The 14829-nt window shown below is 39.4% G+C and overlaps 1 protein-coding gene across 1 annotated transcript in view; it reads left to right on the top strand.

The window, feature by feature from the left end:
- Positions 1 to 14829, top strand: part of ADCY10 (adenylate cyclase 10) — a 101435-nt gene that overhangs the window by 35522 nt on the left and 51084 nt on the right. Inside the window, exons 12-16 of the mRNA XM_017534172.2 lie at positions 1154 to 1343; positions 4558 to 4613; positions 9724 to 9877; positions 12272 to 12464; positions 13443 to 13529. Of these exons, the coding sequence (XP_017389661.1) occupies positions 1154 to 1343; positions 4558 to 4613; positions 9724 to 9877; positions 12272 to 12464; positions 13443 to 13529 (680 nt within the window). The remainder of the gene's footprint in view (positions 1 to 1153; positions 1344 to 4557; positions 4614 to 9723; positions 9878 to 12271; positions 12465 to 13442; positions 13530 to 14829) is intronic.

Raw genomic sequence — 14829 nt, 5'->3', positions numbered from 1 at the left:
ATTGCAAAAAAAAAAAAAAAAAAAAAATTATGAATATTGATATTACTCAAAAATAATGATACTCTGAAAAGAGAGTAGTAATAAATATTATCTCCAGATTTCACTTCTCTATTACTTCCCTCTTCAATCCTATCGGTGTTTATGATTTTCAGCAATAATGCATCTAAAATACTGAATATATGTAAAATACCAAAATAGTTATGTCTGAAATGATACAATGTCTGAGATTTTCTTCAAAAGTACACAGGGTGGGGAGTGTATGAGGGTAAGGATGGAGAAGGATTGGCCATGGGTTAACGGCTTGTTGGGATGGGGTGATGGGTATATGAAAGTTCATTATATTTTATTTTATAGTCAAATTTCTCCACAATAAATAGTTTTAAAAAAGAGTATCTTGTTCAGAAATATTCAAGCTTATGGTAAAGTGACACATTTGCTACCTCATTTGTAGTAATATAATTGAGGGCTTACAAGCAGGCAGCTGCTGTTGAAAGTGATAAACATGTATTAACTCATTGATCTTCATAAACTACCCTCGATGATAGATACTATTATCATCCCTATTTTATGGGTTAGAGAACGAAGGCATGGCAATTATTTAAAGTAATTGTCCCAAGTAATTTGCACACAGTAGTTAGAGGTCATGCTGGTGTTCAGCCCTGCCTGGTCTGCCTTCAGAGCTTTGCTTCAAACCTCCATGCACACCTCTTCTAGGGCCATTCACTAAATCGAGAAATCGACAAATGAAGGTTCATTCACAGGAGCATACAGACACAATTTTTTGTCTCACATGGGATCAGAACCCCAGGCCCCAGCTTGTGCTTGTCCACCTTGTAGCAGAAGACCAGCTTATACCTTCTCTGAGAGCCTTCAGTGCTGTGGTCACCCCACTTACAGAGCCCACTCCATGCTCAAGGCCCTTCCATTCCTGAGCAGATCATTCTCTTGGCCTCACTCTTAATGGCTACCTCCCTGTATATTTTGTTAATGGCCATTGGCTAAATATGGGTCTTGAGGCTAGACTTATGTGTCATTCATGAGAGGCAAAGGGAGTAAAGGGTAAAAATGCTATTTGGAGACAGTATGTTTCAGATTACATTCAGTTCAATGGCGGTTATTTCCCTGATCTTTCGCTTTCTCTTTCTTGTTATAGTCATTGGTCAAAAAGTCAACTTAGCTGCCAGGATGATGATGTACTTCCCAGGAATTGTGACCTGTGACTCTGTCACCTACAATGGCAGCAACCTACCAGCCTACTTTTTTAAAGAGCTTCCAAAGAAAGTTATGAAAGGTGTTGGAGATTCTGGACCATACTATCAGTGCTTGGGCCTTAATCAACAAACGTGAGTGTGGGGCATTAATTTTGGAAGTATATTTTAGTAAAGAAGAGGGAGAATTATGATAGCAAAGCATCAACGATTTAAGATTTGGAGCCAAGCAAGAAGTTGAAATCTATGTTTTCCCCAGACCAAGGCCCAGACTTCAAAATCCTTCATCTTTTCTCCATCCAACTGACACTATGGCATGGTGGAAGATCCCATTCTCTCTTCAGATCTGAGAATCTCAGGGTGACTCTTCAAATGTTGTACAAACCAAAGAATCCTCCCATTTGAGTATCTATTTACACCCAATGGACCCAATCATCAACCATTAAATATTTACTAATGATGCCAACCATATGCCCAGGCATTGTTGGGGTTAGAAGAGTATAAGATATTATATCTCCTCTAAGTCTTTAGTGAAATACGTTCCCCAAAAGCTCAGCATAGATTTGTGGGTGTCACTTTGAAGCTTAAAATCCTTCAGTGGCTTCTCATTTTCATGGTGATGATCAAATTCTTTGCAGTGATATACAAGGTACCACCTGCCTTTCCAACCTCATCTCCTCCTGTGCCCCATCCTCTGGGATGTTTAAGTAGATTGTCCTCATCAGCACCTACCCATCCCTGGTCTACTGGGAAAATCACAGTCAATTTTTGAAGCCCAGCTCAAGGGTTTCATAGACATTCTTTTATGAATTCCCCATCCCAACTAGACAGTTAAGCTCTTTCCTCCTTTGTCATCCTTCTTCATCTTCCTTTTTGCCTCTGACAGCGTATGCCTCTAGTAGAGCACTCCTCACCCTATATCACAATTATTCACTTGATATACTTTTCACTTGTTACACTGTGAACTCTGAAGATACTAATTATTTCTTTATTCTAATATCCCCAGTGGTTGGTACACAGTAGGTCCTCAATAATGATGAACAAATAAATAGCACGGAAAGCAGAAAGTTGTTATTCTTTATATTAGCAAGCTAGAATCGAGGTCTTCAAGGCTCAGATAACAGAATCAGGGCTGCAGATGGGTCAAGGTGTCTTTATTATTCACTTCAGTATTCCTGAGGCTTAGCACTGTGCTTGGCATACATAGGCCATCAATAAAGTGCAGGTTGAATAAATGAATAATATTTTTAGTATTTATTAAACATCAGTTACTTTATCTCAAAATGTATAATTTAGTCATTTTTTTTTTAGACAGACTCTTGCTCTGTCACCAGCTGGAGTGCAGTGGTGTGTTCTTGGCTCACTGCAACCTCTGCCTCCTGGGTTCAAGGGATTCTCCTGCCTCAACCTGCTGAGTAGCTGGGACTACAGGCACGCACCACCACACCCAGCTAATTTTTGTATTTTTGGTAGAGGTGGGGTTTCACCATGTTGGCCAGGAGATGGTCTGGATCTCCTGACCTTGTGATCTGCCCGCCTCGGCCTCCCAAAGTGCTAGGGATATAGGCATGAGCCACAGCGCCCAGCCAATTTATTCTTAATATTGACCATATGAGATATAAACTATTAAAAGTTCCATTTTATAAATTTGAAAACTGAGGCTCAGAGATGTTAAAGGACTTGTCTACGGCCATTACTGAGCAATGGAGCCAAGATTCAGTCACAATAATGTGGCCTTACAGGCAATCACAAAGCCTCTGTGGTGTGTAAAAATAAACACTTATTTTTCTCACAAATGTGGGGTTCAATTGTTCTCAGCTGGATTTGGTTGATCTTGTCTTGCCTTATTCACATGCCTGGGGTTCAACAGCCTGTTGGCCAACCTAGGATGGCCTCAGTTTGGGTAACTGGGGCAATTTGGCTCTATGTGTCTCATCTTCCACCCGGCATGTTTGTCCTGGCAATATTGAAGGAGCAAGAGAACAGGTCCAATGCTAAAGCATTTTTCAAGCCTCTTCCTATGTCTATGTTTGCAGATATTCCATTGACAAAAGCATCCACAAGACTGAGTCCAGAATGAGAGGACTCTGCCAAGTTACATAGCAAGGGGCATAGATACAGGCACTGGGGCCATTAATGCAATCGGTTTACTATGCAAACCCAGGACTACATGATCCCAAAGCCTGCACTCTTCAAGATTTTTTTTTGGTAACATCTCTGTAGATAAAAGAGTGTAGAAATACACATACAGATATGAATAGGGCCTAGTTCCTGCCCTGAAAATCCACAATCAAGTAGGGAAGACCAACATACAAAAAGTTAGCTGTACATTACATGGGAACCTTTGATATATGCTATAAAAGAGGCATGACAAAGTAGTATTGTGGTTCAAAGAAGGGCATAATGCATTTTGACTAAAGCGCTTCTTCGAGAGATAGTACTATGGAGTGAGCAAACATCTGCAGCCTGGCCTACGTTTGGATACTGTCAGTATCCTGTGTTACCACCTGCTATGGGAACTTGGCAGTTAAACTCCTTGTACCTGAATTTCCTCACTGGTAAAATGAACTTAATAATAGTACTTCTTTGTTGGTTTGAGATGGAGCTTTGCTCTTGTTTCCCATGCTAGAGTGCAATGGTGTGATCTCGGCTCACTGCAACCTCCGCCTCCTGGGTGCAAGTGATTCTCCTGCCTCAGCCTCCAGAGTAGCTGGGATTACAGGTGAATACCATCACACCAGCTAATTTTTGTATTTTTAGTAGAAATGGGGTTTCACCATGTTGGTCAGGCTAGTGTCGAATTCCCGACCGCAGATGATACACCCGCCTCAACCTCCCAAAATGCTGGGATTATAAGCATGAGGCCTTGTGCCCAGCCAGTAGTACTTTTTAACAGTGTTTTTGTCAGGATTTAAAAAATGATGCATACAAAAAGCACTTTGCGCCAGACACATAGCATGTGCTCAAAAAAGGTACCTTATTATTGTTTGAGCAATTGGTGGAATCTTTGCAGGATGTATGATTCTGCCCCACATTAAAGTCTACTAGGTCATATATCAGGTGTCTGATCTCCCCAGAAAGGGGTTTCCTCTACCACTGCAGAATCAACAAGCATTTACTGAACAATATGCCAGGTACTATGGTAAAGAGATGCTATCTGAGTTCTTTGGAATTCAAGTAAGACTTTCTCCTCCTTTCTCCTTCTTTTGGTGTTTGCAACTCTTGAGTCAGGGGATAGACTCTTGTTAGTGGTTGAGAAGGAAACTTTCTGGGAACTAAGAACTAGTCACTCTTACTCTAATATTTCCCTGTTTTGAATCTAACATCTATTCATTTTTCTTCTCTTCAGCATGGTTGGTGTGTCGTACGTCATCTGCGACAGAAATGAGGGCTGCCCTTTGCTGGGTAGGTAGTAGGCCTTGATTTTAAACTTCTTTATTGAACTATAACAAAACATGCAGAAAAGTACATCAATGATAAGTGTGTGCTTAATGAATTATCACAAAATGAAAATATAATCATCATCCAGGGTAGGAAATAGAAAAATAGCAATACACCAGGATTGCTCTTTCCTACTTCCTTTCCCCAAGACTTCTAACATCCTTGATTACTTATGCCTGTTTAAAAAATTGATACAGATGGAATCATACATTGTATAATTATATATGCCTTATATCTACTTTCTCTTACTCAATGGTATGTTGTATAATTCATCCATATTGTTGGGTGTAGCTATAATTCATTCTCTGTAATTACTATGTAGTATTCCACGTTTATACATATACAACAATTTGCCCATTCTGTTGCTGTACAATATTTGGGTTATTTTTAGCTTTTGGTTCTTATGAATAATAAGAATTCTTCATCAGCATTCTTACACTAGTCTTTTGGTGAACACATGTATGCATTTCTGTTGAGTACAATGTAGGAGTGAAATTGTTGGGACAAAGGGTGCAATTTTGGTAGATGATGACAAATGGTTTTCCAAAGTGGTTGTATTTATGTATATGCTGACCAAGAATGTTAAGAGAGTTCCACTTGTTCTTCATCTTTGTCAATAGCTTAGTTTTATCAGTCTTAATCCTTTCAATAATTCTGTTGGGTATATAATGGTATCTTATTGTGGTTTCCATTTATATTTCCCTAATGTGATTGAGCTCCTTTTTCATAAGTTTATTGGCCATTTGGATTTATTTATTTATTTATTTTGAGGCAGAGTCTCGCCCAGGCTGGAGTGCAGTGGCGTGATCTCATCTCACTGAAACCTCCACCTCCTGGGTTCAAGCGATTCTCGTGCCTCAGCCTCCTGAGTAGCTGGGATTACAGGCACCCACCACCATGCCCAGCTAATTTTTGTATTTTTAGTGGAGATAGGGTTTCACCATGTTGGCATGTCTTGAATTCCTGACTTCAAGTGATCTGCCCTCCCTGGCCTCCCAAAGTGTTGGGATTACAGGCATGAGCCACTGCCCCAGCCCAAACCTTTTTTTTTAAAGTATCTGTACAATTTTTCACCAATTTTTCAACTGGGTTGTATTTTGATTATCTTTTGGAATTATTCACACATCCTAGAAATGGGTCTTTTGACATTTGTTTGTACTGTGTATCACTTTTCCAACTCTGTGCTTGCCTTTTTACTCTCTCAGTTACGCATTTAATAAACAGAGCTCTTAATTTTAATGTAATCAAATTTACCTGTCTTTTATAGTTAGTGCTTCTGTCTACTATCTGAGATATCTTCCTCACCCAAAAGTCATGAAGATATTTTTCTACCATTTTTTTCAGAAATGTTGTTTTTACCTTTTATATTTAAGTCTACAATCAATTTGGAAGTGATATTTTTGTGATTCCTGGTGATAGGGATCTTACTGTAAAAGAGATAGCTTGAGATTAGACAGGGAAGTTGACCTAAAATGAGGTAGGGATATACCTATGAGAGAAGAGACCCAACGAAGATTGGCCTGTGGATTCCAAAGGGACCCACTTCTAGCAGCACGTGTAATTTCCTTCTGTCAGACACGAACATCCTTGAAAGTCTTATCATAAGTTAAATCTTGGTCCGCACTGTGATAGGGCAATTAAGAGGAGGCTCTGTCTCACACTTTAGAAAAATATCAGGCCACAGTCTTGGTGTCAGCAGAGCCTAAAGGAGGGCAACAGTTCCAGACTGCAAAAAATGCTTGGGCCAGCAGAAATGCCCAATTTTCACTTCAGGTCCTTTTCAGAATCTTCAAACCAATCACTTCATTTAAGTCCAGATCCCCAAACTCCTGAAGCTACAAAGGAGAAGGAATACCCACTCTCACCCTCCTTTGAGGCCTTACTTTTCATCCTGGGATATGCTTATTTTAATAATTGACAGCAATGGAATCCTAACCTTCTTTCTACAAGATTGCAGACCCAATACGACAGTCACATCAGAATACGTTATGTGTATATTTCTTTTTTTTTTTTTTTTTTTTTTTTTTTTTTTTNTTTTTGAGACAGAGTCTTGCTCTGTCCCCCAGGCTGGAGTGCAGTGGTGCAATCTTGGCTTACTGCAACCTCCACCTCCCAGGTTCAAGCTATTCTTTTGCCTCAGCCTCCCAAGTAGCTGGGACTACAGATGTGTGTCACCACACCCAGCTAATTTTTGTATTCTTAGTAGAGGTAGGGTTTCACCATGTTGGTCAGGCTGGTCTTGAACTCCTGACCTCAGGTGATCCAGCCAACTCGGCCTCCCAAAGTGTTGGGATTACAGATTTGAGCCACTGAGCCCAGCCTATGCATCTATTTCTCAGTCTGATCCAATTGCCTTTTTGCCCTGATTCCACCAGTATGACATAAAGAACAGGCCCACATACCTTTCCTTGAAGTTATAACCAAACACAGATTGTCAGAGGCTAGCAGCGTGGGAAATGCCCTTCTTTCACAACAGCTGCTATAAATGAAATTGCAACAACATGGTTGACAACAAAACTATAATAAACAAATTGTGTTATATTATGCTCCTTATGTTCCTTAGAAAAAAGTTCTATTTTAATAATTAGGCCCACAAACTGGGTGTAATTTAATAGAATATAATTATATTCATTTGTAATCTAATGAACAGAGAAAAGAATTTTATGTTAATAATGTATTTAAATAGTCATTAAAAATAGTAACACAACAAACTATACATCTATAAATTCTAAGGATATTTTGATAGCATCCCTGAAGTGGCTTCTGTCAAACAAAAAATAAATCTAGGATGCTCCCCGGAGAGAATGGAGCTGCTTCTGAAAAGTTGAATAAAGTGGAAAAAGCATGCTAGGAAGTAAACAATGTAGGCAAGGTAGGTAGGGATGATCAAGGAATGAAAAATTCGCTAAACCAAAACACTCATTCATGATCTGCCTAAATAGAAGTAAGGGTCAGTTCAACAGTAAAAAGTCTTACTGGTAAGAAAGAAAGTATGGTAATACAAACAATGTTTAAGAAAGTAAGATAAAAGTTAAAAAAGAAAAAAAAAGTACAAACCTATTTCACTGGCTTCTCTAGCCCGGGTAACACTTAGTGGCCCTCCTCACCCAATCTAGTTTTAATTTATTACTCAGTCACTTCAACTCTGTTCTTACAAAACACCCTAGATCCTGTCAGCCCCTTCACTCTGTCACATCCACCCACCAAGGCTTACCCTAGTTGAGAGTGAGCTTAGGAAATCCAATGGATCTACAATCAAAGCCATTAGGCCTTGGGCACCTGACTTCATTACTCCAAGCCCTTTTCCTCACTGGTAAAGTAAGAATTACATCACTTACCTGACATATACATAGATGGAGTGCTTGGACATAATCTACACTAATAATCTCCTATCTACTGTTATTCTCCAATAAACTTCACTACTTGCCATTCCTAAATTAATTAATTAATTGTGGCTTTTTAGGGTAAAAAAATGCATACAACAGTCCCCGATATTGACACTTTGCTTAGATAGAAACAAGGCGCATGCATTTCAAGTTAAAGAGACAACCTTATTTTAGAATCCAGCTAAAGGTAATTCATAAGGTCCTACCTGTAGGTATAGGACTATGCAGCCTTTTAAGCCTCATCTTATGAGTTCCTATGTGAGCTTCAGGCCAAAGAAAAAACATCTCACAAAATTGAAGTTCAAATGCATTTTCAGAAAGGGAATATTTCACTCAAAAGAAGCAATACAATCTGCTAAGTAGTTCTCACTAAGCCATACTCAGAAATTTATATTACCAAGCAAAGCACTTAGCTTCTTTTTATTAAACACTACACTTGTATTAATGGTCCTTCAACAAAGACGTTAGATAATACCTGGATATTATCAGAGCAAAGAAGGAATAGTTGGCTCTAAATGAGTCTCCAACTTTGTTGACAAAAATTGCTCACTGCTTAGAAATTACAATTCTTCCAGCTCCTTCCTGTCCACCCAGATTTCAAAGACTGTGAGCTGTTTCAGATTTTAGCCTGGGCATCCTGTTACAGTATTTAAAAACACACAAGAAAAACAAGGGTTGTAACCCAAAGTGATTTTTTTTCTTTTTCTTTTCCAAGTTTTCCATATTTTCTACAGTAAGCATATATTAGTTTTATAATCAGAAAAAATCTATAATTTATTTTCATTAAGAATTTAAGTTGCTTTTATGATAGAAATAATCTATACATGATTTCTGAAAGCAAATTGAATTTTATTCCTGGCAAGGCTTTTTGCAGCCCTGAATTAGTGTAATTTTCATTTATAGAGGGCAAGTTTTCTTTACTACAGAATCAGAAGTAAAATTATTTTATCCATAATTGTTTAATGTAGAAAACCTAACTTTGATAAATTTATTTCCTAATGTAATAGTCTACAGATTACTTCTAGTGTGTTATTTTAAAAAACAAGCTTTAGAGTTAGATAGCCTTGGCTTACTTCCTGGTTGTGTAATCTAAGCAAATCTGAGTTTTCTACACTATAATTAAACGTTATAATGAGCATTATAAGAATACTTTCCCTCACAGCCTCTAATCAAATAACACTGCAAAACCACATGGTTAGCTAAAAAGCTCCCGGGAAGATTTAAAACATTTTGAAAGTTCATAGGGCTTCAAGAAAGTCTGAACAATGCCATGGAAATTTCAAGGATTTTTTTTTTTTTTTTTTTTTTAAGACAGAGTTTCGCTCTTGTTGCCCAGGCTGGAGTGCAATGGTGTGATCCCGGCTCACTGCAACCTCTGCCTCCTGGGTTCACGCAATTTTCCAGCCTCAGCCTCCCAAGTAGCTGGGACTACAGGCACCCGCCACCACGTCATTTTTTGTGTGTGTTTTTAGTAGAGACAGGGTTTCACCATGTTGGTCAGGCTGGTCTCAAACTTCTGACCGCAGATGATCCACCCACCTCAGCCTCCCAAAGTGCTGGGATTACAGGCAGGAGCCACCGTGCCCTGCCCAAGGATATTTTTAGAAGTGTTTCTATGTGTTTTTTAAAATATCTCTAGACTATTTTATGTTGATGAGTTTGCTCTTTTTTAACACTAAAAATTACAGGACGTGATAAAGAGATCAAATACTTCATTGATACTATGAATGAATTTTTGAAGTCTAACAGCAGCCGAGTCTTAATATATGAGGCATTAATGGGATACGGAAAAAGCAAGATACTTATGGAAATTGGGTTCCTGGCCCATGGTGAGAACCACAGGTAAGTGTCTTGGAATAATCATTCTGTGTGAGCTCAGAATCCCGATTTATTTGGATGTTCCTTTCCTTCCTATAATTTGCCTTATGTAAATTATCCATAATCTACAATTATTGGGTGCCATGACCCTTGTGCTAACTAGGTAACTAACAATAAACATATAGAACTAAGAAAAAGAGAAACTAGGTTGGCCCATGGATATCCTGATTTAATGCCAGGTAGGGCTTGGTTAGTCAAAGGTTTTTAAGTAATCCCAATAGTCAGACAGATACAGAAACACTGGCATAGATGTTGAGATCAAGGCTAGATTTGGTCTGCAGAACAAATACATAAGTTTAGCTAGCTAGCTGACAGGGAATCACTAGTTCAAACTATTTAGTCCTGAGACTTGGGGAAAGAGAATGACAGGTCTTTGGATTTTTCCCTGGAAGATAGAGCTAATATACTTGACTCATGTTTATTTATTTTCATATAAGGAATATTATGAGGGCTATCTTTGGGATAATCTGTTCTACTTCCTCATGGAAATAGATAATACAGTATTAAATAACAGTAGTGATGACCAGGACAATAAGGATGATGTCTCAAATCTTTTCCCCATCTAACCTAAACAGTATAAGGGGAAAATGCTTGTTAATCTATATTATTTTTAGTTGTATCTCTATATCTCTATCCCATATTAAAGTCAGGCCTGAGAAAGGCCAGTTTTAAAACATCTTTACCATAGCTGAGGGGATAATTTGCAACAGTCAGAAAGCATTTATTTATGTATCCAATCATTTATTGAATTCCTACTATGTTCAGAAACTACTAAGTGCTGTATTCATTAGCCAGGGCTGCTGTAAAAAAGTACTACAAATGGGTGGCTTACAATAGAAATTTGTCTCATAGTTCTCAGAGGTAGGAGTCTGAGACCAAGGCATTTTTTTTTCTTCTCTGGACCATGAGGAAGAATCTGTTTCATGCCCGTCTGCTAGCTTCTGGTGGTTGCTGGCAATCTTTGATGTTCCAAAGATGGCTTGTAGAAGCATCACCCTGATCTCTGCCTTCATTTCACATGGCATTCTCCCTGTGTGTCATTTGTGTCCAAACTTCTCCTTTTTCTAAGGGCATCAGTCATATTGGATTAGAGGTCCACCCACTCCAGCATGGTTTCACCTTAACTAATTATATCTGCAACTAACCTGTTTTCAAATAAAGTCACACTTTGAGGTCCTAGAGGCTAAGAATGTAACATATGAATTTTGTGGGGACATGTGTCAACCCATAACAAGTGCCAAAGCCCTGAATATGAATAAAGTCGATCTCTGCTCTTAAGGAGCTCTCACAGAAGAGGAGGAGAGATAATGTGTTAGTCCATTTTCACACTGCTAAAAAGAACTACCTGAGACTGGGTAATTTATAAAGAAAAGAGGTTTAATTGACTCACAGTTCCACATGGCTGGGGAGGCATCAGGAAAATTGCAATGATGACAGAAGGCAAAGGAGAAGCAAGGGGTGTCTTACGTGGCGGCATGAGAGAGCGAGCAAAGGAGGAAGTGCCGAACTTTTAAACCATCAGATCTCATGAGAACTCCCTCAATATCATGAGAACAGCATGGGGGAACTGCCCTCCTGATCCAATCACCCCAATAACCTCCCAGCAGGTCTCTCCCCTAACAGTTGGGAATTACAATTTGAGATGAGATTTGGGTGAGGACACAGAGCCAAACCATATCAGATAACAACAGAAGTAGAATGTAGTGAGGGCAATGATAGAGACATGCCATAGAGAATTGTGGAAGTTCAGAGAAGAAAGGGTATGTAGCCAACCATGGGGAATCAATGACAGTTTTCAGGAGGCTACACCTGAGCTGAAACTTACAGATGAACATCAGCTGAGGGGCAGTAAGAAGTGATGGCACTCTGGGCTGAGGAGACAGTGTAAGCAAAGGCATGGAGAGGTGAAACAGCTCTGAGCGTGCAGGGAACTCTCACTGTGTGTTGTTGGTGAAGGGTAAATTGCTAGGCAGAGAGTGGCAAGAAAGGACAGAATGAGGCTTTGGAAAGTCTTATGTGTCAGATAAAGGAGGCCTGGGTTCATGTCTTTAGGCAATGGGAACTCCCAGTCTGAGGGTCATGATCCTGGATGGGGGTAGTGGCTTGCTATTGTGGTAGTACAGGGTGGCAGTAGGACTAGAAAGGAGAGAATTAGCTAGGTTAAATTAATCAGGGCTTAGGAACAGGAGAATGAGGGAGTATTTCAGAAGCAGCAATAAAGAACCATTGCCAGATAGCTTGGAAAATCTCCATCATTACAGCTGAATATGAGAAGACAGAGCTTTCCTTCAATCTTTATTATTTTCAAAAATATATATTTAAAAACTCTCTTCTGATTCTTGATTTTCTCACAAACAGAATTATTGCCATTGAATTGACTAAGATCAGCTTCCATCAGAATTTGCATACCATCCAGATGCTCATAGCCAGTGTCCTAGGCCTGGACACTTGTAAACATTATAAAGAACGGCAGACCAACCTTCGAAATAATGTCATGACACTGTTGGATGAAAAGTTCTACTGTCTTCTTAATGACGTTTTCCTTGTTCAGGTAACTAGCTAGTATTATACTTCTGCACAAATAGCCGTGGGCAGGCACAGCAACTCCTCCCTGGTGCTTTGTGACTTAGCATCTCTTTGGTCTATATATCTGGAGTATTCAGATGGTGAGTAAGTGGAATCCTCTTTGGATGTGCATCCACATTCTTGACATATTAGAGGTATCTAGAAATACCATGCTCAAGAAAATCCAAATGGCCATTTGCTGACTCATTTTTTTCTTACCCTTCTATCATAGCTATCCTATACTAGCTACTCTGGGGCACAAAGTCACTCTGTTCCTACAAGTGATGTTAGTGCAGACTGTGCCCTGTTTTTTCCTGAATTATCTAACACAGGGGGGTCCCCAACCCCTGGTACCAGATCATGGCCTGTTAGAAACCAGACCACACAGCAGGAGGTAAGCAGTGGGTGAGCAAGTGAAGCTTCATCTCTATTTATAGCTGCTCCTCACTGCTTGCATTGCCACCTAAGCTTCTCCACTTGTCCATCAGCAACAGCATTAGATTCTTGTAGGAGCATGAACCCTACTGTGAACTACACATGCAAGAGATATAGACTGTGTGCTCCTTATGAGAATCTAATGCCTGATGATCTGTCACTGAATCCCATCACCCCCAGATGGGACCATCCAGTTGCAAGGAAACAAACTCAGGGCTTCCACAGATTCTATCTACATTATGGTGAGTTGTATAATTATTTCGTTATATATTACAATGCAATAATAGAAGTAAAGTGCACAATAAATGTAATGCAACTGAATCATCCCAAAATCATCCCCCTTGCCCCAGTTCATGGAAAAATTATCTTCCACAAAACTGGTCCCTGGTACCAAAAAGGTTAGAACCACTTATCTAACACATGAGGACTTTAAGACACAGACCAGTTAAGTGTTTTGCCCAAAGTTGCACAGCCAATAGTTTCCTTTGCTATTTTCCCATACTCAATATTCTCATAATTCTTTGCATAGTTCCCTATTTCTCGGGAGATTTCCAGGATGAGCACCTTGAAAAAGCAAAAGCAGTTGGAAGTATTGTTTATGAAGATCTTGGAGCAGGTAAGAGCATCTGTGGGCCAAGAAGTTGCGGGAACAAAACTGGGCAAATCACCACAAAGCCAGGTGGTTTGAGGGGTTCAGACCACATTGGCAAGAGGCTTCTGAAGTATGTGAAGGCTTTATCTTAAAGTGCTTCATTGTCCTCCATCCTCCCAAACCTCAAGCTAAAGGTCTGTTTAGAATTTAGATGCCCTGAAAATAGTTATTTAACATTACTCCTAGGAGTCTGACTTCTCTCAGCACTCTTTTTTTTCATCCTTTGCCGAGATGTAATGTACCGAAGTGGTTACATATGCATGCTCTGTAGTCAGACTACTGACTACAGAGGGTTTGAAACCCTAGGCCTATCACTTGCTACCTGAACAACCTTGAGCAGTGACTTACCCTCTCTATGTTTCTGTTTTATCATCTATCAAATGAAAGAAAATAATAGTACATAGCTCACAGGGATGTAAGGTTTAAATGACTAAATTATATGTAGAAACACTTAAAATAGTGCCTCTTTGATGAGAAACACTCAGCCAGTGTTAACTCTCTCTCTCTCTCTCTCTCCCAGTAATCTCAGGACTGTCTACTCTACGTTGATCACCAAATTTATATTTCGGTCTCCACCCCTCTTATAAACACCAGAACCATATCCCCAAGAATCTTCTATATATTCCCCTTGGATGTAGTGACTCATGCTGAGTTGAGCGTCTAATGCCAAATTCATATTTTTACCATAATGCCCTTTCTTCCTTATCCTGATCCTTGATTTCATTAGTAGCAAATTGTGCCATCCTGCATCACTTAAAGTTATCCTTGCCTTCTTTTTCACCCACACTCCCATATTTACTCACTGCCAAGTCCTCCTATTTTTACTTGAGACAGTCTCTGGAATCTCCTTGTCCTCTCTTCCTATTGCCATATTTCAGGCTCTTATCATCTTTTCCTGGACTATTTCCATAGATTTCCAAATAATCTCTGTGCTTCATACCTCTCCACTCCAATTCATCCTTCATATAATTATCAGAGTACATGCAAATCACACCAACCCATACTTTATACTCTCCAAGTAAGTCCCAGTGGTAATAAGATAAAAGCCAAAAGATTTCCTTTTAGCCTAGAGAAATGCCACTCATCCTTCAAGGTCACCTCTTTGGTGAGAACTTCCCCAGATCACTAGGCATGACTAATTCTTTTTCCACCAGGCTTCCATAAGGCTTTGAATACATTTCCAGATATACTTATACACTTGATACTATTATGGTATGTTGTCCTTCATTACTTGTATATCTGTTTGTCTCTCCCTCAGGAAATT

The sequence above is a fragment of the Cebus imitator genome, unplaced genomic scaffold, assembly GCF_001604975.1.
Source record: "Cebus imitator isolate Cc_AM_T3 unplaced genomic scaffold, Cebus_imitator-1.0 Scaffold84, whole genome shotgun sequence".
NCBI classification, from domain to species: Eukaryota; Metazoa; Chordata; class Mammalia; order Primates; family Cebidae; genus Cebus; species Cebus imitator.
Note: the sequence above shows the minus strand (reverse complement) of the source record. Positions and strands in the feature narration are given on the sequence as shown.